The sequence below is a fragment of the Tarenaya hassleriana genome, unplaced genomic scaffold (assembly GCF_000463585.1).
Source record: "Tarenaya hassleriana unplaced genomic scaffold, ASM46358v1 Cleome3, whole genome shotgun sequence".
Lineage (NCBI taxonomy): Eukaryota > Viridiplantae > Streptophyta > Magnoliopsida > Brassicales > Cleomaceae > Tarenaya > Tarenaya hassleriana.
This window is the reverse complement of record NW_010966177.1, coordinates 4,929,199-4,951,080: the sequence shown is the minus strand read 5'-3', so window position 1 is coordinate 4,951,080 and position 21,882 is coordinate 4,929,199. Positions and strand designations below refer to the sequence as shown.

Here is a 21,882-nt window from a genome sequence, read left to right as displayed (position 1 = left end):
TTACTTAAAATTATAGAATTATATATATATATATATTTGTACCTGTAGTTTTTTTTTTTTTTTGAAACCTGAAAACTTAAGCTGCAAGTGAAAGGAGGAGAAACAAAAAAAAGAAACTTTAATTAAATAATCCAAAAATGGAAAGCGGAAAACCCAAACCGGAGTACCAATCCATGTAGGAGTCGGTTTCTTTCCATAACAACACATAGATACATACATATATACACATATGTGTATATATATATAAAGGGCACATAACGTCTTTTCGCTCCCCAACCAAACTGTCAAAGCCTTTGGATGTTTGCTTTCTCTTCTCTGCAAATTTCATCTTCCTCGAAGTCGATTCTTTCAAAATCTTCTTCTTACTTTTGATATAAGAATCTTGTGGACAATTCTTCGCTTCGATCTGATTCTTTTACCATAGGCAATCTGAGAAATCGATTGCAACTTTCTTCCGAGATCTATGAATTCTTCTTTGGATTTGGAGTTCCCTCCGGCTAACCTCCTCCGAGATCCGGCGACGGAGTCGAGTGGCAGTGAGGCGGAAGTGTCGGTGGTATCGGATTGTGAAAGCAGTGTTTCTGGGTCTGCTTGTGATCATCGGCCGTCGTTCGCCGACGAGAACGGGCTGATAGAGTTGCCGGAGGGGGATAAGATTCACGATCTCGTCAAGAGACGGTTGGTTTCTTGTTTGGGCTCGATCGGTGAGGTAGTCTCCGTCCTCAGGAATGGATTCCGGAGCGCGAATCGGCGGGCGAAGCTTCATGCGTTTCATGTGTATGCAAAGGCGGTGGAGCAGAAACATGGCGGCGTTGGGAACGTGAAGTATGGTTGGTGTGCCGTGAAGAGGGATGAGGTCGGAGAGATTCTCGAGCACGGGTTCAACGCGCCCAGTGACGGCGGTTTCTTCGGACGCGGCCTGTATCTCTCGCCCGATAATGCTCCTCAAGAGAGGTAAATCTCTCTATTACCCAGTCTTTGTTGATTGTTTCTTAATCTGATTTTGTTGATTGATTGTTCGTTCAGTCTGAGGTGTTCGGCTGCTGATGGAGATGGGATGCGGTTCTTGTTGCTCTCCCGGGTGATTCTTGGGAAGTCGGAAGTGGTTCGTCCGTATTCAGGCCGGTCCTGTCCCAGCTCTCCAGAGTTCGATTCAGGGGTTGACAATTTACAGTCTCCGAGGAAGTATGTTGTCTGGAGCACCCACATGAACACCCATGTCTTGCCCGAGATCCTTGTCTGCGTCAAAGCTCCAGCTAACTTGGGAAGTAAGTATGATGTTCTCGGTTTGGTTTTTTGGTAGATGTTCTTTGATTTGGGTTTCGGCTTATGCATCTGGGGATTCGTTTGTGTAGGTTTGCTTAGTGCCTCGGAATCGGATGGCCCAAAGAGACCGAATTCGCCTTTCATTCCATTCCCGGCATTACTCTCTCAAGTATCGAAGTTTCTGTCGCCGTATGAGATGCGTCTGGTTATGAAGCACTATAGCGATCAGAGAGTAAGTTGGTTTCCGAATGCCCTGCTTTGGACTCCGGTCATCTAGTCTTTTGTTAATGCTACTGTTTTGTATCCACAGGGGGGAAAAATCTCAAGGTTTGAGTTGGTTCAACGGATCAGACGGCTGACTGGAGATGAGTTACTGAAAGAGATCATCTCCACTTTCAGAGATAAGGTGATGGCTCCATGTTTGATCCCATAGATGATGACGACGACGATGAAAACATCAAGAAAAACAGTGAATGAACTCAAGATTTGTTCTCTCCATATGTTTCAGGCGGTGCGGATTCTATCAAGAGCTGAAAATGTACAGCGCGGCTAAAGGAATAGAAGATGATTACATAGGATACGATACGCAGATCTCTTTACTCAGACCAAGGGAGCCATGTGAATAGGGGTTTGTGCTTCTGACAAATGATCGAGGAATCGGGTTCTTTTTCAGTTTCTGTCAAACAAAAGTTGTTGTATTCTTGACGCAGAATGTAATATCTCAAATGCTTTCAGACAACACCCTTCTTGTTCAATGATGGTACTTGTTTGATACACTAACATAACTTGGACGCCAAGTAGATGGAGGAAGGGGACCATAATCATAGATGGCCTCACCAGCTTTATGGCCAACTTTCCCCATCACTTCCGAATGCGGAAACAAATCCAAACAGCAGTTTCTTCCTTTCTCTTCCATTGTTGAATCTGCCTAATTTTGATCCTCGGAAATGATTTTCATTCCGCGCTCTGTAGGCATCAGAACCAGCCCACCCACTGTCCGTACGGTTCATGGCGCTGGAAAGCTTTCCTATTTGGTCCAAGGACACGGTGGAGCAGTTGCTGATGACCGACCGCGACGACGTCGAGAGATGATGAGCGGACACGAGGTTTCGGCATGTGGTGGACAACCCACAGCTTTTCGGTGTGTCTTGTCGTCCAAGGCCTCACCCACAGAGATGAATTTGGTACTGTGAGTGGATGTTTAAAGAACAAGAAGAGAGAGAGATACCAGTAGGATTAAATTCGTTTAAAAATCGTTTATACATTAAACCGGTTTCAATTAAATCTTAACATATTAAATACGTAAACCACATATTAATCACATTTCTTTTTTATATACCACGAGATATCTTGAACAACGTTTAACTATAAATTGATATCTTTAATCCTTACAGACTAATCTTCGTTCGTCTTTGAATCAACGTACTAAACGGTATAAAGACTAGTCTAAAAGATTACTTCATCCCTAGGGTAGAGTTCGAATTTTTATGAAATTTTTTCAAATTTAAAATATATGTTATACTCTATGTTTATTTTACATATTAAGGGTGATAAATTCTATTCATTCGATTAGTGTTATCAGTATCCAGTATAACCGGTATATAGAATCAATTTTTTTAAACTTCAATAAGATTTATAAAGTTTAATATAATAGAATTACATGATACATGACTATTTTTTTGTCCTATAAAATATTGTATACTAATACAAGTCATTTATCCAAATTGTTTCTAAAACATAAATAGCCCTTAAAGATTTATTTTGTGATAATGTTTTCTGACATTTTGGCACTAATTCTATTTTACATCAATATTAACATTGTTCTAATCCCAAATTTATTTGAAATCGGTCACATGAATTATTCAATTCTACTCATTTTGATTTTGAATTAGTTTTTTAAAAATTTGCAATAATTCCAAATCATTTTTAATAACTGGTTCTCTAAGTAAATCTCTCCCTTTTTTTCATACACATTCCTATACTGTCTACATTTTTTACCGCAAAATCTAGCGGTCTACATTGTACATGTCCAAACTATCTTAAACGTTATCTCGTAATATCTCTTTTATATATTTTACTCTTATTTTATCTTTGTAGTCTCGTATCTAATTTTATCTTTCCATGTGAGTCCTCACATGTATTGTAACGTCTTCATCCAAACAGTAAGTTGGATTTACCGGATGAGCAAGTCGTGAAACCTCTTATGACTTTGGTGTTCTGTCTTGGCTCACACTTTTTATGAACTTTTGGTTAGTTTATGCTGATGGAAGCATTTGCCTGGGTATTCTACAAAACCAATGGAGCCCCATATACGACGTGGCTACTATACTCACATCCATACAGGTTTGGGATCTGAATTCGTCTCTTCTACTTGTGGATCATCTTCATCCATTGTTGTGTGACCCCAACCTGAATTTTCCAGTAAACTCAGAAGCAACACGATTGTTCAGCGAGAATAAATGAGAATATCATCGTAAAGTGAGGGAGGTTGTGGAGCAGAGCTGGACAACAGACTGACGATGGCGGCATCTTGAGGTGTTACAGGTAATGTTATGGTGTCCATGAACTTGTTGTTTGAATGGGTAATTAAGATTGCTTTTCTTTATTTGGTATGTTTTGTTCAAAATAAGTTTCAGAAACTTTCTGACTCGTCTTTTTGCTGCTTACTTTGGCCGCTATCAAATTGGTTATCTCACTTTTGATAAAGACAATGTTTTCAGTGTCGACTTCATACAAAACTACAGTTTACAATGTATCCAAGTCACCGGAAAATATTTAGACATGAATCAATTAAGTATTCAGTAGCTTTAAATTTGGAAGAGGGGTATTTTGTCAAATACAAATTTATGGGGGTTAAAAAGGCGAAGATCTCTAAAGCACATGGGTCTGTTTTAGATAGAACCCCAAAAATCTAACGCTTTAGTATTGGGCCTTATTTGGGCCTGATATAAATATTAAGAATTAATGGGCCTTTTATGAAACAGAATACGTCCGTGACACGAGTTGGGTATATACGTGTATGATTGCAGAAGTAGGTATCAGTTACAACCATATATATAAGACAATAAACATGTAGACCATTTTTTTTTTACCATATTTATATGCGAGAAAAAAAAAGAAGGGAAATCAGAAAACCATTCACAATGAAGAACGCTGAGAATGAGAAGCAGTGGAGCCACTCCTTCTGAAGTTAACCAAGTTAGGATCAACGACAATACCTCGAACGGCTATCTGCCTTCTCCGTCCATCAGTCGGGTGCGGAGGAGGAGCCATCGCCGGAACGTTTTCAGGTAATGGCATCTCAGGGGAGTGTCCTGAGATGCAGAGTGAACCCGTCTCGTCTTGTTGCCACAACACTTCAACCATTACTCCCCTTGGATTCTCGGCCGTTTCTGTTCCCGGGATTCCCACGAATCTCGCTCCCACGGGTATCTGCGGTGTTTGAAGTCATGGAGAAGCTTTAATATGATCTATATATCGGGTGTGTTGGCAGCAAGATCGGTCAGCTTAGATCGTTTTTCACGTAACTATCTGCCTTTTAAGTTAGACCGTATAAGCATCGTGAAAGTTTAGAGATTTACCTCGATGGAGGAGCCGGATGTTAAGTCGAGAGTGACCATGGTTCCATCAATGGCGGCGCTTTCAAGTTCCGCCTGTCTTGCAATGTTAAGGAACACTTCTTCAAGTGTTGCGAGACCAAGTTGGATGTCTGAGATCCCAAATTCTAATTCTCTATCTTGCAGCTCGGCGAAGAAGTCCTGTCCAGTTGTTGGAAAATCAAGAAGCAAGAAACCTAGTTTGATGTCTGAGATTCCGATAATGACAAGAGTTAAGGCTTGAAAGTTTTCTGGATGCTTACAGTCAGAAGTTGCTCTCTGTCATGAGAAATAACAAAAGTCATGAAGGCCTTGTTTTCTTCCGTTGGTTCAACGTTAAGATTCTGCAAAAAAAAAAAAAAAGGCAAACCCGAGATCCGAGGCATTAGTTTAAGTCTAACAGTGATGAAAAACTAGAAATTGGCTGCTTAAATTGACGTACATCTTTAAAGAATTTCTTCACGGGCTCACGAGAAATTGCAGCAGTGTTTCCAGTTTCACCATTGGCGTTGGAGATTTCTTGGGTATGGCTTTCAGTGAAGCTAATGGTAGCAATGAAACCAGTGCCAAACCGGGACTTCAACCTGATTGAGGTCCCGATGCATTGAAGCCTACCCTTAGCCATAATCCCAATTCGATCACTTAAAATGTCAGCTTCTTCCATGGAATGTGTTGTTAGAATAATGGCACGGCCTTTCTTTGTTTCCTGTATAATGTCCCATACATGTCTCCTTGTGATGGGATCCATGCCCGTTGTCTACACAATCCATGCATGGTGAGAAAAGCAGAGCTTAGATATAAGCATACCACCATCAACACACTACATTTGCAAATGTTGAGATATATATATGCACGGCAACAGACCGGTTCGTCGAGGAAGACAAGCTTTGGATCACCAATAAGGGCTACTGCGACACTGAGTCGGCGTTTCATTCCTCCGCTGTAACTTCCAGCTCTAACTTTTGCTGCTTCTGTCAGTTTTACCTCAGCAAGAGACTTCTCAACAATCTGTATCGATGGAAGAAAAACATTTGGAAAGGGTAATGCTTAAATCCAAACCAGATACCATCGTACCAGACATTTTTAAAGGAAAATTCAGGATCTCCAACCTAAAGCTTCTGTAAATATGAATCAATGGAGATTTCATTTATCTATTATCTGGTGACATACCGATTTAATTGATGCGGATGGCAGCCCTTTGATGCTAGCAAAGAGGTGGAGGTGTTCTTCACCGGACAAAGCATCCCACAGAATATCAAACTACAGAAAGAGAGGATGGACTAATCAATTAGATGGAATTAAGAACTGTAGCTAAGAGACGAGAGTACCAACAAGAATGAGATACCTGAGGGCAAACTCCTATGATTTTTCGAATGTTTGACATACCCACGGAGCTTCTTATGGAATTTCCATAAATCGATGCTGTTCAAATTGTTATTAATGTGATCATTGATCAATGCTTTAGAAACTGTCTCCCCACAAAAAAAAAGAGAGAAACAAGGCAAGCAAACTTCTTACCATCCCCACCAGTAACCGGAGTTATGCCTGTCAAACAATTAATGGTAGTTGTTTTCCCAGCACCGTTGGGTCCAAGGAGACAAAAGAGTTGGTCTTTGGCAATATTCATCCACAAGCCCTGAAAACATTGAATCAAAAGGAAATTCAAGAAAACATATTGTAAAAGCAATAAAGAGGGACACCCTCCTAGAGACACTAGTATCTTGCAATTAACCGAACTAGGATAATATATTTTTGAAGCATCTATATGTATATGAACAAAAGTATTTGATCTTAACAGAAAACACCTTTAGAGCATGATAAGGGGGGCTTTTCTTGCATTTACAGCATCCAAACTTCCTCATCCCGGGATATGTCTTTCCCAGACCACGTATCTGAACTGCAACGTTGGGATCAACTATGCCATCTGCTGTTTGTTGTTTAACTATGGTTTCCTCTTCAAGGACATCTACATCATCCGGTGTAATATGATCCTCAGGCGGAACTGAACCAATACAACTACATATACCACCCTCTGTTGAAAAGTAGAAAACAAGTTATGAATCACTTTTTCCAAACGATAAACATTGATGAGTACAGAAACAAAACCGAGGGGAAAATACCTTCAACTCTGTTTCCCCCTTTCCCTGTCCAGTACCCAGGTTTTAGAAAGTAAAAGACTGATTTTCTTACACCTGATGCATTTGGAACAATATTGTCAAAGTAGATAGCCAGAACGAACCACAGAAAGAATGTTCCGACAAGCCACAAGTAGACATCGTTCTGCCAAAAAATGAAAGTTGCCTAGGGTTAGAGAACAGAAACACAGTTATAAGATGGGAATTAGTCAAAGGGTTGACATACAATTGTAATGACACAGTCGGATGAATCATTTGGTGCACATTCTGCTCGATCGTTCCAACTAATTCCTGGGTCTTGAGGAGTTGAAGTTGCTGCAGCAAGCAGCTGTAGACCTTGAGAGAAGGTATTGGGTGGGAACAATGACCAAAGCGCCCTAAGTGTGACAGAGTAATTGCTTCCATAGGGAAACCCACTTGATGTAGCAAGCTGCAATTAGGACTGTGATTATCGACACTCAATAATTGAAGTAATGAACCAGTTTCAGATAGAAAGAAAACCACACCTGTGTCACAAAGCCAACCAAAAACACAAAAAAACCAACGGTTGTTGCTGAAGACGATTTGCTAATGAAAGGTGCTAGCATGAACGCCAAGCCAATCTAGCAACACAAATCATATAAACTTATTTGATGCATCAAAATCTCTCTCTCTCTGTATATATATACAAGCATCTTAAGAGAAAATCAGAGACCACAAATCATTAGATACTTATTCAACAAAAGTGACTTAGAAAAAGAGCAACAAAAAAAAAGAAGAAACAGAAGCGACTTAGGAATTGTCTATTACCATATTGAACTGGAAAAGCAAGAAAAGGAGGAATACAACAGCGAAACTGTTCTTCAAAAAGAAGTCGAATTGGAATATCATTCCAAAGAGAACTATCAGAAGTGCTGAGAGAACAGTAAGGATTCCTTCCCATGTGAGCCATGATAACCAATAAGCAGAGTCGAAAACACCCATCATCGTTATCGCCTGTCCAAAGACAAAGATAAGCATATAGTTAAAATATTATTGAAAGTGGTATCAAACACTGTCACTCCTAATGACAGACAAAAACGGTCGCACCTGACGAAGTTTCAGCTCTTTCTCTGTGATCAAAGAACTCATTTGAAGAACAAAACCAAACATTGCAATAGCAAGGAAGAATGTTGGGCCTATAGTATCCAGCGCAACAATGGCTTCAATAGCTGGGTGTGCAAATTCCTTAAATCCTACAATCCAGCTGAAATTTGGATCTGGAAAATGCATATTCAGTTCTCATTCTTTTTTGAAAGAACTTAATCTCAAAGATATCACAAATATCACCCCAAAAAGAAGAGTACCTCCTATCAAAGACCTAGCAATCTCACGCTCTGCGGCGATTTGAAGGGGGATCTGGAACTTAAACGTCGGATCTTCAAAACGTCCTCGATTCATCTCTGGAGTTGAATTCGTCTGAATACCATAGCTGATTACTGTAGCGTTCCTTTCCACAAAATGCAGAGCTCCCGGAGTTTGCATAGGATTTGAGAAAAGCCAAGCATCCACATCATCTGGAGTTCTAAATGCTCGAACCTGAATACAACATGCAAGCAAAATGTTTTAGCATTCGTTTTGGTCCTCTATCAAACATCCAAATTTCAATCTTCCTAACACAAACATCGACCTCCAGGATCCCCACCAATTTCAATCTCAGGGCCTCTTTCCCAATTTGTTAATCTAAACCTAATTCACTCCACCTGAAACTATGTCTTCGTAGATCCTCTTCAAATGGAAAATCGATTGGGCTTCTTTTACGCCTCGAATTTCGGCTGTTCTCGATTCGATTTCCATACCAATAGCTGCCTAAACTTCACGTTCATTTCATCAGCTGTATGGTGCGCAGAAGTTGTAAGCGCATTTCCTCGGGAAAATCTCTTATTTTCCTTCATTTGTACACAAATTCAGATACCAAATCACGAAACAAAACCCTGAAAACACTAATTAAGAGATACCTTGTCCTTTGGAATCGGTCTTCCCGGATTGTTCGCCATAATCGCATTAACGATGTTCGTCACCCGTGGGCTCTGACTCCCACTCCAGACGAAGTCGTAGCAGGGAAGCTTCGCAAAGAACTTATCCTCGCATGGTGGAATCGGCGGAGAAATCAGAGCCGTCGGATCAGTGACAGTCTTGAGCGCCGTCGAGGACGCGAAGCTCGCCTCCATCGCCTTCTGGATACAGAAGATGAGAAGGATGAAGAAGAAAGAAGAGAAAAGCTGAAGAAACGTTGCTCTCTTGCTCCGCCATGAGAGCAGAAGGTTCTTCCAGAACAGAGCTGAGAACTGCTGGTAGAGAAGCGGCAAGCCTCTCTGCAAATTCATGGCGATTTTCTGTTTTTCTTTTTGTCCGAGTGTGATCCGATTTTAAAGATAGGTTGCTTGTCATTCGGCGGTTTTTAAAAAGCGCGGACGTGGTGTTAGATTTATAGCCGCGTAGTTAGAAAAAATTACTGATTTGCCACTCAGTTTGGTCAGCCAAACGAAACTGCAATGAAATACACCGGACCACGTATACACACGATTACAAACATACATACATATATATATATTGAAATAAATATGAAACAAAATACTTTGTTTTTTTTTTGTCAAAAACAAAATACTATGTTGTTACCGCTACAGAATTTTGTTGGCTAACCAAATTAATCTCGAGATCATGTGTCAGTCATGTGATTGTATTGTAGATTATATATATTCTCTCTTTGATCTCGTAGTGAATACACGTTTTGCATCCAACCGCTACAGAATATTCATATCCTGGGAAACAAATCAGTAAATATAAGTAAACAGAAACAAATATATATATATATATATATATATACCATTCAATCGCCAGTCCAATTAATAACCCTATTTAGTTTTTTTTTTTGATGATATAACCCTATATAGTTAGGTAACTCTGGCCTACAATAAAAAAATATCTATTATAATAAATATTTTTTTTGGTTGATATCACAATAAATGATTAATTAGTATCATCGTTTGGATCCATCCCCATGCAATATGCATATTTCCAATATACATAAACATAGGGGTGGACGTTTCGGGTTTCGATTCGGTATTTAAGCGGTTCGGTTCGGGAACGATATTTTCGGTTTTATAAAAAGTGTACCAAACTAGAACCGAATGTTAAACGGTTCGGTTCGATTCGGTTTTAGTATCGGTTCGGTTCGGAACGGTACCATTATATGAATACCAAATAAGTACCGAACTATAATATTTACACATATATTAGTGAATATTCGAATTTTGGTTCGGTATTCATACGGTTCGGTTCGGGAACGGTTCATTCGATTCCATAAAAAGTGTACCAAATTAGAACCAAACGTTATTCGGTTCGGTTCGGTTCGGTATGGTTTGGTTTTGGGACGGATCGGGTCGGTACTAAATTCCCGAACCGAAGTGCCCACCCCTACATAAACATCATCATATTTTCCATAATTAGTTTATACATATGTCTTGAACTATAAATGTGCATGTGTTGTATATTCTAAAATTTCGTGGGTTGGTAACACTTATATTATATATATACACACACACACATATATATATATATATATAGTCAGTTTTTTTCAAATAACTCGTTTGACAAGTAAAGGGTATGATGGGACAGATCGTGCAATCATTTAATGGCAAAACATTGAACAAAGATTTTGTTTACTTTGGTCTTATTTGTTTACTAGGCTACGAAATTTACTGAAAGTTTCCACGGTCCATAGATTGAAGAAATTCTTACTACGATATATATCTATATATATATATATATATATATATATATGCAATTGGATTTAAAAAAATGAAAAATAATTTGTTTTTTAATTTGGTTGAACATGTGTATATGCATTGCTTCTTGTCCAAGTAAATTACCACATAGGAAGAGTAGTTTCTGACCAGTCGATATATTAATAATGCTCATAAATCATAATCAATCAAAGTAACCGAGCCATTAACAGACTAATATTTATTTATTTATTTGGATAATCAGGTATCTTATATCGATGCCATACTAATTTCGGGAATAGAAACAAGTCATGTAATTAAAATTATATTTTCCTTCCCAATTTGAGATTCGAACTCGGGATAAAATAAATATTTTGTGTTACCGTTTTACCGGTTAAATCATCAAAGGATGAATAATATTTATTTTATTGGTATACCTAATTAAATATGTGAATACACTAAATGTTGGTGTGTGTATATATATATATATATATATATTTATTGAATAGGTTACTTTATAAGTTTCTAGTATATGTAAATTATTTAGATAAAATTGGATTTAAATATAATTATATATTAATTAAGCAGAATTAATTTTATATAACCATACCAGAAATGGTAGTGTTCTTATTAAGTATCTTAACTATTTGGACTCAATAATTATACACACACAAAAAAAGTGGGCTAGGTTTACATTAGATGACGCAAGAGATGACGTTTTAATGCGACATATTAATATTTTGTGAGTATAATATTTTAATTTTATACTTAAAAATGGTCAACTTGTCCATACCGCGGGGATTTTGGGATTGATTCTACTGTCGCAGCTTCTTGTAAAGCTCATAGAATTGTCCACCTTGGAAAACTTGATTCATAAATTCGACCAGCCTTACATACATGCAACGTAACATTTTACATTATCCATATACTGATATATCTTCAACGTAAATTCAGAATCTATATCAATAATTTGATAGAAGATTAGAAGATCGTAAATTTGATTAATATTAAAAATCTGTCTCTTTTTATAATGGAAATAAAGAAACATCTTTCTCCTTTTTGATAGACAATCTTTACATATTGTCACCACAACAGTTGAAAGATGTTTTTCAACGATGAATTTTGTAAAAACAGTTTTGTAGAACTGGATTAGTGATCAATTTTTAAATGATTGTTTAGTTTGTTTTATAAAAAAAAAATATATATTTTAGATGATTACAAATAAATTTTTAAGTGTGTTTAGTTTGTTTTATAAAAAATATATATATTTTAGATGATTACAAATAAAATTGTTATGGAACGATTTCAAAAAATGAAGGATGGTAGAGTATAATTCAATTGTAAGATAAACATTTTTTATATTTTATATTTAATTTATAATTATTGTCTCCGGTGTTAAAAAATTTTGGATCCGCCGCTGAAAATGCTTATGTATTGGGCCTGAACTGCTCATGTAGTCATGACGAAGAAGCCATATGACTTTGTGTTTGACTCTCTTGTTTTATTATGACGGTCCAAGGGTTTATATAGATGTTGTGATGTATTCACCATGATAATATAGAAATTAGTATATCATCTGTTGAACGTGAACAAATATTTTATCAAAAACATCATATAAAAATCGGTTTTGATTATTCATTGCGTTTTAATTTTGGTTTTTATCGTTTAGATTTAGTTTTTTATTTTTAAAACATATTATTTTTCACTATATCTCTTGAGTAATACTTTAAATTTAAATAATTTAATTATAAAATTTTATTCATTTAATTTTTTAATTTTAAAAAGAAATATCCACTGTCTTAACTTTTAGACTCAAATTCCTTTTTCGACGACAAACAAGTATTAGAGAGAAAAATTCAAAAAAAAAAAACCTATTTTCAAAATGATCTATTTAAATCTCTGATTATTTCTAAATTAAAATAGACCTCTAAATTTTAAAAAATAATACTATAGAGTTATACATTATCCATATAAAAATTCAAATAATAAACTAATAAAATTAGAATGTATTAGTTTTTTTAAATATATTTATAATGTGGAAACAATCCATAAATTTAATATTTATAGAAATATAAAGTATTATATCTTTTATTTCAATATATAAGTTTTGTTTATAAATATAATAGTAATATTAAATTTTCATTGTTATATCGAATTTGAAATATATAAATTAATAAAAATTATAGTTGTTATATATTTTTATATATTTTATGTTTTATTTGAGTTTTAGATGATTGATGTTTTAAATGAATGTTTTATAATGGTTAAATATTTTTTAGATATCTTTGAAAAATTGAAAATTTATTTGGATTGAAAATATTTAAGGTTTCAAATGAGTATTTAAAAAAGTTGAAGGTTTTTTAAGTTTTTCTTATTAAATATTTTTTTTTCTTTTTAATAAATGGTCCCACTTTTCATGGGTTAAGCAATCAGTGCGGAGAGTTTCAATGTAGACTGGCATCGTTTTTGTTCGTGGTCCCACCAAAAGCCAAGAAATTAAAATCTAATAATGTAAATCCAAACAAAACGGGAGAAAAGGAGAAATTTGACTTTTCTTCCTTATCCATAATTCCATAAAAAAAATTATCTAAACCAGTATAATAAAAAAGAAAATTTCTTCCTCAATTATTATTTCGGTTTTCTTTGAAAATGCAAAGGACATATACAATTATTTTCATGGGCATTCCTAAAAAATTAATGGTAATAACTTGATCTACATAATTATAATCAAATTCTATATACGTATAAAATTATCACTGATTAATTTAATTTTTAAAGCAGTGAATGCAACAAAAAATATGGAGTATGTAATTGTATGGGACAATAAATTATAGCTGACTTTTTCTCCCCAAAATGTTTCAATATATATATATACATATATAACTGTAATTTATCAGGATGGTAGGAGAAAATAAAGGTGTTGTGGTTAGGATAAAACAAAATCTGAAATTCAAAACACATAAATGGTCAAACCAAATCTCGAGATCTCATGCTCTAAAAACAAATCGTAATCTCATAAATTACATTGAAAAAATCAGTGAGAAAAATTCTGGAAAGGAAAAAAATCGCATCGATCTTTCGGAAAGAAAAAAAACAGATTTCATCTAGAAAGAAAAAAAAAATCCAAATAAAAGGACTTTTCGTCGTCATAAAATAAAAATCAAAACTGAATAAATCCCTCTCTCTCTCTCTCCACTTGCAGGCAAATACATGTGAGCCCTGTGTCGCTTTGTGTGTGTATATATATATACAGACACATGACTCACACGTAAATCGCAAGAACAAAACTGCACACACACTCTCTCTCTCTCTCTCTATCTCATCTGTCGTCTACAACAATGGCGAAGCTGATGTCAGTAAGTGGAGTTCTTGTGCTGATGATGTCAGTGTTGTTGTCGTGTAGTGAGTACAGTGTGTGTGAAGAAAAGATTGGAATCTACGAACTTAAAAGAGGAGATTTCTCTGTCAAATTCACCAACTATGGCGCTGTTATGATCTCTCTCCTCACCCCTGACAAAAACGGTCCTCTCTCTCTCTCTCTCTCTCTCTATGATGTATTTTTTTTTTTGGCAATGTAATAAAATTCCGAGTTTATTGATGGAAATCCAGGGAAGGTAGACGACGTCGTTCTAGGGTTTGATTCCCCTGACGGTTACAAGGTATTGTGTTTGTTGTATCTGAATATTTGAAAATCACATACTACCATGTATATGTATATATATTTATAATCATTTTAACCTGTTTTTGTAACAGTATATATTAAGATGTTAAATAAAAATAAAAGTATAGGAGATTTGTTTCCATTTAACACGGATTGGTGATTGTGGTAATTGTTGCGCAGAATGATACGACCTACTTTGGGGCGATCGTGGGAAGAGTGGCGAACAGAATCGGTGGGGCGAAATTCATGCTCAATGGCCATCTTCACAAATTAGCCCCCAATGACGGCAAAAACACTCTCCATGGTAACATACACATGTATGTGTGTATATATATATATACATATATATTGATTTTCTTTAAATTTGGTTTTTTAATTAATCAGGTGGGAAAAAGGGATTCAGTGATGTGGTCTGGAAAGTCCAAAGCTACAAACCAGACAGTCACATTACCTTCACTTACGACAGCTTCGATGGCGAAGAAGGTTCAGACAAACAACATGACGTCATCTTCCTTTTATTCCTTCCTTTTGAAAGATATTCACACACACATATGTATATCAGTATATATATATATATATATGTATATTGATGTGACATACGAACACAGGTTTCCCGGGAGATGTGTCGGTGAAGGTGACGTACATGCTGATGGAGACGAACAAGCTCGGGGTGAAAATGGAGGCGAAGCCACTGAGCAAGCCAACGCCCATTAACTTGGCTCTCCACACTTACTGGAACTTGAAGGGACAGAGCTCCGGCGACATCCTCTCTCACGACATCCAACTCTTCGCCTCCCACATCACTCCCGTCGACGACCAACTCATCCCCACCGGAAAGATCTCCGCCGTCGCCGGAACCCCTTACGACTTCCTCGGCTCCCGCCCCATCGGCAGCCGAATCGACGAGCTTCCCGGCGGCTACGACATCAATTACGTCATCGACGGAGAATCTGGGCATCTCAGGCGGACGGCGGTGGTGACGGAGAGCGTTTCCGGTCGGAGAATGGAGCTGTGGTCGAACCAGGTCGGCGTCCAGTTCTACACCAGCAACATGTTGACGAGCGTGCGAGGCAAAGGCGGGTACGTTTACAGCAAGTACGGAGGGCTGTGTCTGGAGACGCAAGGGTTTCCCGATTCGGTGAATCATGAGAATTTCCCCTCTCAGATTGTGAACCCTGGAGACACTTACTTGCATGTTATGGTCTTCAGATTCACTGCCCATTGATCCTTTTTTTTTTCTCCTTAGTTGTAAGTGAATAATTTTGTGAGCAGTTCCTGCTTTTGAGGAATAATCAATCTAAGCTGAAATGATTTGAAATCCCATTCGATAAGCTCGTTACAGAAACCGGCGAATGAAACAGAGACATTCAAAGTCGAATTGGGTGATCCTAAGTAGGGTGCCCATATTGGTTATTAACCTACTACTCGAACCGAATAAGATATAACCATAACTGAAATCAATCCGATATAAAAACCGTTTGCTCGAAAAAATCAAATTCGAATCGAACCATTAAAGAAATAACCGAAAAAATTAATAATTTTTCTAAACGCACGAGTTTTTTACAACAAAAAAATCGAATCTGAACCGAATAAGAAAGAAATAGAACCAAATTAAACCGATATTTATATGAAAACTGAATGGTTATAGTCTTTCCATAACCGAACCTGGATATAATCGAACCGAATCTCGAAATGACAATACCGACAAGCCAGTTGGATAATTAGAAAAAGTCTCAGTAAATCGGTCAATACATCATCCAGAAGAATCCATGCAATGTGAACTGAAGACTTAAAGTGCGATAATAGCATATATTTCTTTACTGAACACGAGAAGGCAGAAAGAAAAGGGCTTCAGATAGGGAAGAACATGAGAAAGAACATTGCTACTTCAGCACTTTTCTGTACACCCCAGCATCAATAATGTCTGAATAACTCACGAAATTGCAAAACATGAAGCTTTCAGGTTCGGTTTTCAGAAGTCACAAGCAAGTATAAAAGGGAAAAAAAAGTTCTGAGGTCAGAATCCGAGATGATTCTTGTTTTTTGCTAATGGGCAGAGTTGGTAGTAGGGGTCTTCTTGAAATCGATCTTGTCGACTTTGACCTCTCCATCGATGAGCTCGTAGACATAAACAACAACGCGTTGGCCGTCAATGTCCATAAGGACAAAGCTAGGGTTGACGTCGTAGTTTATGCTGCTGTAGGCTCCCGTTGCAGATCCCGGGTTTATCACCACACCTCCCTCGTGTTTGTAAGCTGTAAACTGGTGGGTGTGGCCTGTCACAAGTATGTCCACGTCCAGTTGTCTCTGAAGCATGGCTAGCGAATCTAGATCACCCCATGGGACCACCTGTTAAAATGCAGAGCAGATTAAAAAGTAGGCTTCACAATCAGGCAACGAGTCACCGGTCATGCTATTTCTTTTACCGAGGTTCTAGGGTTGTCTCGGTAAAAAGGATGTAAGAAAGATTGCCACTCCGCTGTACGAATTCAGTTCTCATGCTCAAAGTGATGCATCAAAGAGCTTATTATTAGGAAAGAAAATGCACTATAACATATGCTAACATCTAACACCTGTAAGCTTATAAACAAAGTGCTCGAGGAAAATGGAGGAAGAACAGGGATTTTGAACCTGGTGACCGTGACATAATCCCAGCTTGAATTGCCCAATAGTCAGTGTTTTGGTTTCTGGGTACCGTGCCTCTTCGTCAAACTCTCCACGGACTATGTGCAAATCAGCACAGATAGTCTTCAAGTAATCATGAACTTCCTAAAAAAAACCACCAAAGATGTTAAGCTTATTGTAAACGAAACAAATGTGGTGCAAAAGAGAGTTCTCAAAATTGTAGTTTAGGCCATACACATCAAAAAGCCAAAGCAGGAACTAGCACATTCAATACCAGGTATAACATGATGGGAAATCAAAGCATTAACATCGCATAGACAGATGAGATGCAACTCATCTTTTTTAAGGAAAAAAAAACGTAAGGACGTATTCTCACGAGACATAAACAACTTGATAGGCTAGAGTATGACAAACTTGTTTAAAACAGCTCCAATTATAATAATGAAACACAATTCACATCTAAGCCTTCTTAACGAGGGTAGTTTTATTATCTTCTAATTTCATCTCACAACAATACTGATAGAAAACTATCATGCAACCGAGGTAGGGGAAATCTTCTGAACAATCGAACAAATGCAGAACTCAGAGTGATCATAGTAAATAAATATTCGACCCACAATGGATCTAATGAGGGCAAAGGACAATAGATCCCATCGAGGAAGAATTCAAATAGTCAATTAGAAGTTCAATCCATTCCCTGAATGGTTTTCAGCAAACGAAATACTGAGATCAACCAAACCATCTCCAAGCAGTGGATTACAATAGATCCTCTCACTTAAACCATCTCTTCTGCTATTTCACTACATTTCATGAAAACAGGAAAAATTCAAACAAACCAAGAAAATCTACAAGAAACCTACATAGAAGACAACCAGAAAACGACTGCCATTGAAACTGGAGGAAAATAGGTTAGAAGATTCACAATTTTTTTGAAGGAAAAACCCTACTACCTTGATGCAGAGATTTCCAGTGCAGATGATGTGTTGGATCTTGCCAGGGACAAGCATTGATTTAAACTTGGGGGGCAGATCAGGCGCTCTGTGGGGTACATGTAGATCCCCCAAAGCCAACACGAGCACCATTTTGGATATTTCCTCGAAAACCCTAACCTGCTCAAAATCCCGATAAAGAGAGAACTTTCGAAGCTATAAACGTCCATCAAAGGGTAATTACAACTTAAGATCACGATTACATATTCAGAAAATCGATAGAAATCGCAAACGAAAGACTACCAGATGGATTTGCTCTTTGGCCCGTGAGAACCTGAATCCCACTCAGAAATCGCCCATGGAAGACTTTTTCTTCCTCCTCCCGCTGATCGCTTTCAGCTTTGAGATTCTGGGAAAGCGGGGTGAAGTTAAACGCCGTCGTTTTACCGGTCTGCAATAGCCGTCTTAGAGTGGTAACCGGAATAACCGATTTGAACCGGACCAAAGACTCGATTATTCAACCTCTACCGGTTCAGTGTGGTAAATAATAAATATTGATTTGACTCTGAAATTGATCCGCATTTAATCGCAGTCACTTTGTAATCATTCGGTCCAAAGCATATTTATTCCCTCGTGATCAGTGACATCACTTTCTTACAAACATTCTATGAACATAGTAATGGATTATATTCAGGTGTTGTCAAGAACCGGAAACATATCCAGTCCACTGCAAGACAGAAACTACTCCACAAGCTTTATGTGATGATGATTGCCATCTCCGGTGTCTTTACCAACAGCTCGCTTCACTGTTCCCAGATTCTAGGTTTGGAAGCTGATGTCGCTACAGCCTGTTCATTCATGCAGTGGAGAAGGCTCAGAGAAGATGGACAAAGCTTTTAAGTTTCCTGAAATGGCTCTCCGTTTCGGAAAATGGTGACTCCGAGGAAACCTCATCGTCAAGGAAACAACACCAAAACCTAAGCTGCCCTGGAGAGATATATACATCCGAAGAGGCTTGTGAAACCTCGGTTTCTCATCCGCCAGAGGCGAAAACAGAAGGGTTCTTCTCTCTCTATCTCTCTTAACCCTCTTGTTGTGTTCATGCTGCTAATATCTAAGGTTGGATAAAGGAAGGCAAGGCTCTGTCTTCAGAATCAAGAACCACTTGCTGAGGTTTGATGCTTTTGGTCTGATTCTTGGTTGTTGGCAGTTGTTCAATGTCTGAAACTTGTGATTCCATTTTGGTCTTGAATACTGCAGTTATGGATATATAGTTTCTCTGTTTACTTTCTCATTATTCTGTTTGATTCCAATGGAATATTTTTTTTTCTTCTCCTTGTGGGGTTTTTGTGATCCTTTGATACATTTGTGTACATTTTAAAATCTAATCATTCGAGAACTGGGCTCTTCCAAGATGATAAGTGGGTTGTGATGTCCACTAAAATAGTTGTGGGGATCAAAATGAAATGTTTCCGTAGTTTTGGGCACAAACTGGAAACGTGAAATTATTTATATACTCTCTCTCTTGCTCTTACGCCCTGAGAAATTTTCAGAAGGTTTGATCGAGTACCTGCGCCTCATCCAAATCCGTCGTTGCTATTGTTCTTCATCTTTGATCTTCTTTCCTCGTCGAAAATGGCGTTTTTGCTCAACAACTCCTCTATCTCGTCGCACTTTCGATCTCATTCCAAGGTATCGGTTTTGAATCTCGTTAATGGGTTTGTCGGATTAACTTGATCTGTGAGGAACCATTTTTCTTCCTGTGCAGAAGACCGATGATGCCTTAGCTCTGTCCCGTCGGGGGTTTCACGTTGAGCCAGGGCCTCGCGAGAAAGCTGTAAGATTTGATTTCGTGCTTTGTTGTTAGGGTTTTCTTTGTTTCCTTGTTCTGATTTTACTTCGTCTTGATGAAGTAGGGGTAGGATCGGGCTCAGTTGATTATGAAGGTTTGGTGTATGAATCTGGCCCTGATTGATGATTGATTCGAACAATAATGATGAGTAGTTGTAGTTCTTAGTTTTCGTGTGGAGTTTCTGTTTCAAATTTGAGAGGGCAGACACTAAACGTGTTTAAAGGTTTGGGTTGTACAAGTCAGCTTCTATACATTGCCTGAAATTCTTATGTAATCCCCTGACGCCATGCATTGTTGTTTGTGATTCTGATTTCCGTTATAGATAAGCTTTTTTTTCCCCTTAATGTGGGTGGGTTTGTTTTAATTGATGGAATTCTCGTGTAGCTCTTGGCTGAGGATGCAGCTTTGAGCAAATTCAAGTCGCATAAGAAGGGCGTGCGCAGAGTGAAGAGGATCGGAGATGTGCTTACAATTATCGTTGTTGCAGGTAGAGAAGATTAGCTTCATTCCTCTCTTTTTTCCCCTTTCTCAGATAATCGATCGATTTGGGGAGATAAAAAATAATCTGGTATCAGTTTAGATATATCTAAATACAGCATCCATCCACTGATATGCTTAGATGTTCACTGCTTTTCCATTGTGAATCTCTATACTGGAATCTGGCAGCTTGCCATCAAGAACACTCATAGTGGTATTATCATTCATTAGTTTCTTTTTTGCTCCCTGTTTAGTAGTGTCTCTGATTTGATCTCATAACAGTCAGGCAGACATTTGATGATAACTTCACCGTCTGTAATCTTTATCTGATTTCACATTGGACAGATATAATATGGTCGAGCTTTGAAAGTGTCTGTACTACAGAGGATTATGGTGATTGAGTCTTGTGCTGCATAGTGAGCAGTAATAGATATAGGGGAACTGTGAACTTTTCTGACTGTTTGTTCATCTGTGTATCCGATTCTGAGCTATATTTGTTTTAGATTTTTTACAACTCTTCTTCTCAAACTCGACACATGTTTTCTGTTTCAGGATGCTGCTATGAAATCTATGTCAAAACAATGATGAAAGGAGCTCGGGAAGATTGAAGAGGTGCAACCGTGCAATGAGGAGGGGAAGCTCATGCATGTATGTTGCCCATTTCTCTTCTTGATAAAGTCAGTACTACTCTTGGGGTTATTGCACTTTGACGTCTCAATAAGTGGACAAAGGAAAGGATATTGTTGTTGGAATTGGCTTGTTTCTCATGGTTATGGGTAATGGGTTCCTTCCTCGTCCATTAAAACCATTCTTTGACCTTTTTTTTCCTTGGTGGGAGATTCTGTGTGGCCCTTCCCGGGGCACCGCCTCAATGGGGACAAGCTTTGTGCACCGGGCTGCCTTTAGATTCTGTGTGACCCATCTAGAATGTGGCTGCAGCCTCAACTTTAGAATAAGCTTATGGATATTTCATATGGGTGGTGGAACATGGTTCCCTTAGGTCGACTTTTTTTGCACATTGCTTATGGCGGATTCTCACATTCCGCCATGGTACTAGCTGAAGTAGCATACATTATTATGATTATTGTTATTACTGCCTCTGAGACCAAGCCGGAAATTTCTCCCATCTCTAGTGAATGGACTCACCCTCTGATCCATTATAATCAATCAAGCTTTGATCGTATTTTCTTTTCACACGTAAAGTGAACGGAACCATATCTTAATCATTTCTCATTTGAAATCAGTTTTTGCCATCACGTAATGTTAAAAGAGGATAGAGAAAAAACAGCAGAGCATTCACACCTTTCTTGATAATTTCTGCTCACCGAATTTGTATATATATATATATCTACATTTAGATGACCCAAAGTTTTACAAATCTGCCATTTTTGTCCTCATTCACCACCCAAATCTAAGAAAGGATATCGTCGAAATCGGCATTAAATCTCTGTGTTTGAGTATTGACTGTACAAATAATTGAGTGAACACTTGCCTCGATGGTAAGGTGAGGACACTAACTTTCCATGTATGATATTTGCACGATGTTTTTCTATAGTCTAGTGTATAGTTTCACCTGGTTTTTTTTTTTGATAATCCGG

At 37.8% G+C, this 21,882-nt stretch overlaps 5 protein-coding genes across 6 annotated transcripts; 3 read left to right on the top strand and 2 right to left on the bottom strand.

The window, feature by feature from the left end:
• Positions 1 to 284: 284 nt before the first annotated feature.
• LOC104819437 (probable inactive poly [ADP-ribose] polymerase SRO5) lies at positions 285 to 2,021 on the top strand. The gene is made up of 5 exons (XM_010549506.1): positions 285 to 954; positions 1,027 to 1,268; positions 1,356 to 1,498; positions 1,577 to 1,672; positions 1,775 to 2,021. The coding sequence occupies exons 1-5, from the start codon at positions 464 to 466 to the stop codon at positions 1,817 to 1,819; spliced, it is 1,017 nt and encodes a 338-aa protein (XP_010547808.1). The 5' UTR covers positions 285 to 463; the 3' UTR covers positions 1,820 to 2,021.
• Positions 2,022 to 4,220: 2,199 nt separating this feature from the next.
• Positions 4,221 to 9,342, bottom strand: LOC104819436 (ABC transporter A family member 2). Its single transcript, XM_010549505.2, has 16 exons — positions 8,974 to 9,342; positions 8,323 to 8,554; positions 8,066 to 8,235; positions 7,787 to 7,972; positions 7,504 to 7,599; positions 7,224 to 7,427; positions 6,983 to 7,142; positions 6,668 to 6,894; positions 6,381 to 6,498; positions 6,208 to 6,284; positions 6,033 to 6,122; positions 5,727 to 5,870; positions 5,305 to 5,619; positions 5,126 to 5,206; positions 4,848 to 5,024; positions 4,221 to 4,698 (listed from the first exon to the last, which is right to left on the bottom strand). The coding sequence occupies exons 1-16, from the start codon at positions 9,340 to 9,342 to the stop codon at positions 4,405 to 4,407; spliced, it is 2,940 nt and encodes a 979-aa protein (XP_010547807.1). The 3' UTR covers positions 4,221 to 4,404.
• Positions 9,343 to 13,987: 4,645 nt separating this feature from the next.
• Positions 13,988 to 15,732, top strand: LOC104819435 (aldose 1-epimerase-like). The gene is made up of 5 exons (XM_010549504.2): positions 13,988 to 14,262; positions 14,350 to 14,399; positions 14,582 to 14,705; positions 14,786 to 14,884; positions 15,010 to 15,732. The coding sequence occupies exons 1-5, from the start codon at positions 14,079 to 14,081 to the stop codon at positions 15,624 to 15,626; spliced, it is 1,074 nt and encodes a 357-aa protein (XP_010547806.1). The 5' UTR covers positions 13,988 to 14,078; the 3' UTR covers positions 15,627 to 15,732.
• Positions 15,733 to 16,238: 506 nt separating this feature from the next.
• LOC104819434 (vacuolar protein sorting-associated protein 29) lies at positions 16,239 to 18,369 on the bottom strand. Its single transcript, XM_010549502.1, has 4 exons — positions 18,259 to 18,369; positions 17,977 to 18,135; positions 17,033 to 17,170; positions 16,239 to 16,750 (listed from the first exon to the last, which is right to left on the bottom strand). Exons 2-4 carry the CDS (start codon positions 18,106 to 18,108, stop codon positions 16,448 to 16,450), a joined length of 573 nt encoding a protein of 190 aa, XP_010547804.1. The 5' UTR covers positions 18,109 to 18,135; positions 18,259 to 18,369; the 3' UTR covers positions 16,239 to 16,447.
• Positions 18,370 to 19,484: 1,115 nt separating this feature from the next.
• Positions 19,485 to 21,393, top strand: LOC104819433 (succinate dehydrogenase subunit 7B, mitochondrial-like). Of its 2 annotated transcripts, none has more exons than XM_010549501.1 (4): positions 19,485 to 19,647; positions 19,727 to 19,792; positions 20,192 to 20,294; positions 20,837 to 21,393. In XM_010549501.1, the coding sequence occupies exons 1-4, from the start codon at positions 19,591 to 19,593 to the stop codon at positions 20,890 to 20,892; spliced, it is 282 nt and encodes a 93-aa protein (XP_010547803.1). In that variant the 5' UTR covers positions 19,485 to 19,590; the 3' UTR covers positions 20,893 to 21,393. The 2 variants fall into 2 exon arrangements, with proteins under 2 accessions (XP_010547803.1, XP_010547802.1); XM_010549500.1 differs by having other exon boundaries at positions 19,487 to 19,647; positions 19,724 to 19,792.
• Positions 21,394 to 21,882: the final 489 nt, after the last annotated feature.

Bases quoted from the DNA above. Each gene is read 5' to 3' on its own strand.
- LOC104819437 (XM_010549506.1), top strand. From the start codon at position 464: ATGAATTCTTCTTTGGATTTGGAGTTCCCTCCGGCTAACCTCCTCCGA. The intron at 955-1,026 runs GTAAATCTCTCT...TTGTTCGTTCAG, and splicing joins GATAATGCTCCTCAAGAGAG to TCTGAGGTGTTCGGCTGCTG. The intron at 1,269-1,355 runs GTAAGTATGATG...TCGTTTGTGTAG, and splicing joins AGCTCCAGCTAACTTGGGAA to GTTTGCTTAGTGCCTCGGAA.
- LOC104819434 (XM_010549502.1), bottom strand. From the start codon at position 18,108: ATGGTGCTCGTGTTGGCTTTGGGGGATCTACATGTACCCCACAGAGCG. The intron at 17,171-17,976 runs GTAGTAGGGTTT...GGTTTTTTTTAG, and splicing joins CTGGAAATCTCTGCATCAAG to GAAGTTCATGATTACTTGAA. The intron at 16,751-17,032 runs GTTCAAAATCCC...GCATTTTAACAG, and splicing joins GATTATGTCACGGTCACCAG to GTGGTCCCATGGGGTGATCT.
- LOC104819436 (XM_010549505.2), bottom strand. From the start codon at position 9,342: ATGAATTTGCAGAGAGGCTTGCCGCTTCTCTACCAGCAGTTCTCAGCT. The intron at 7,143-7,223 runs GTATGTCAACCC...ATTTTTTGGCAG, and splicing joins CCGACTGTGTCATTACAATT to AACGATGTCTACTTGTGGCT. The intron at 6,285-6,380 runs GTAAGAAGTTTG...CAATTTGAACAG, and splicing joins TCCGGTTACTGGTGGGGATG to CATCGATTTATGGAAATTCC.
- LOC104819435 (XM_010549504.2), top strand. From the start codon at position 14,079: ATGGCGAAGCTGATGTCAGTAAGTGGAGTTCTTGTGCTGATGATGTCA. The intron at 14,263-14,349 runs GTCCTCTCTCTC...ATGGAAATCCAG, and splicing joins CCTCACCCCTGACAAAAACG to GGAAGGTAGACGACGTCGTT. The intron at 14,400-14,581 runs GTATTGTGTTTG...ATTGTTGCGCAG, and splicing joins ATTCCCCTGACGGTTACAAG to AATGATACGACCTACTTTGG.
- LOC104819433 (XM_010549500.1), top strand. From the start codon at position 19,591: ATGGCGTTTTTGCTCAACAACTCCTCTATCTCGTCGCACTTTCGATCT. The intron at 19,648-19,723 runs GTATCGGTTTTG...CTTCCTGTGCAG, and splicing joins ACTTTCGATCTCATTCCAAG to AAGACCGATGATGCCTTAGC. The intron at 19,793-20,191 runs GTAAGATTTGAT...ATTCTCGTGTAG, and splicing joins CAGGGCCTCGCGAGAAAGCT to CTCTTGGCTGAGGATGCAGC.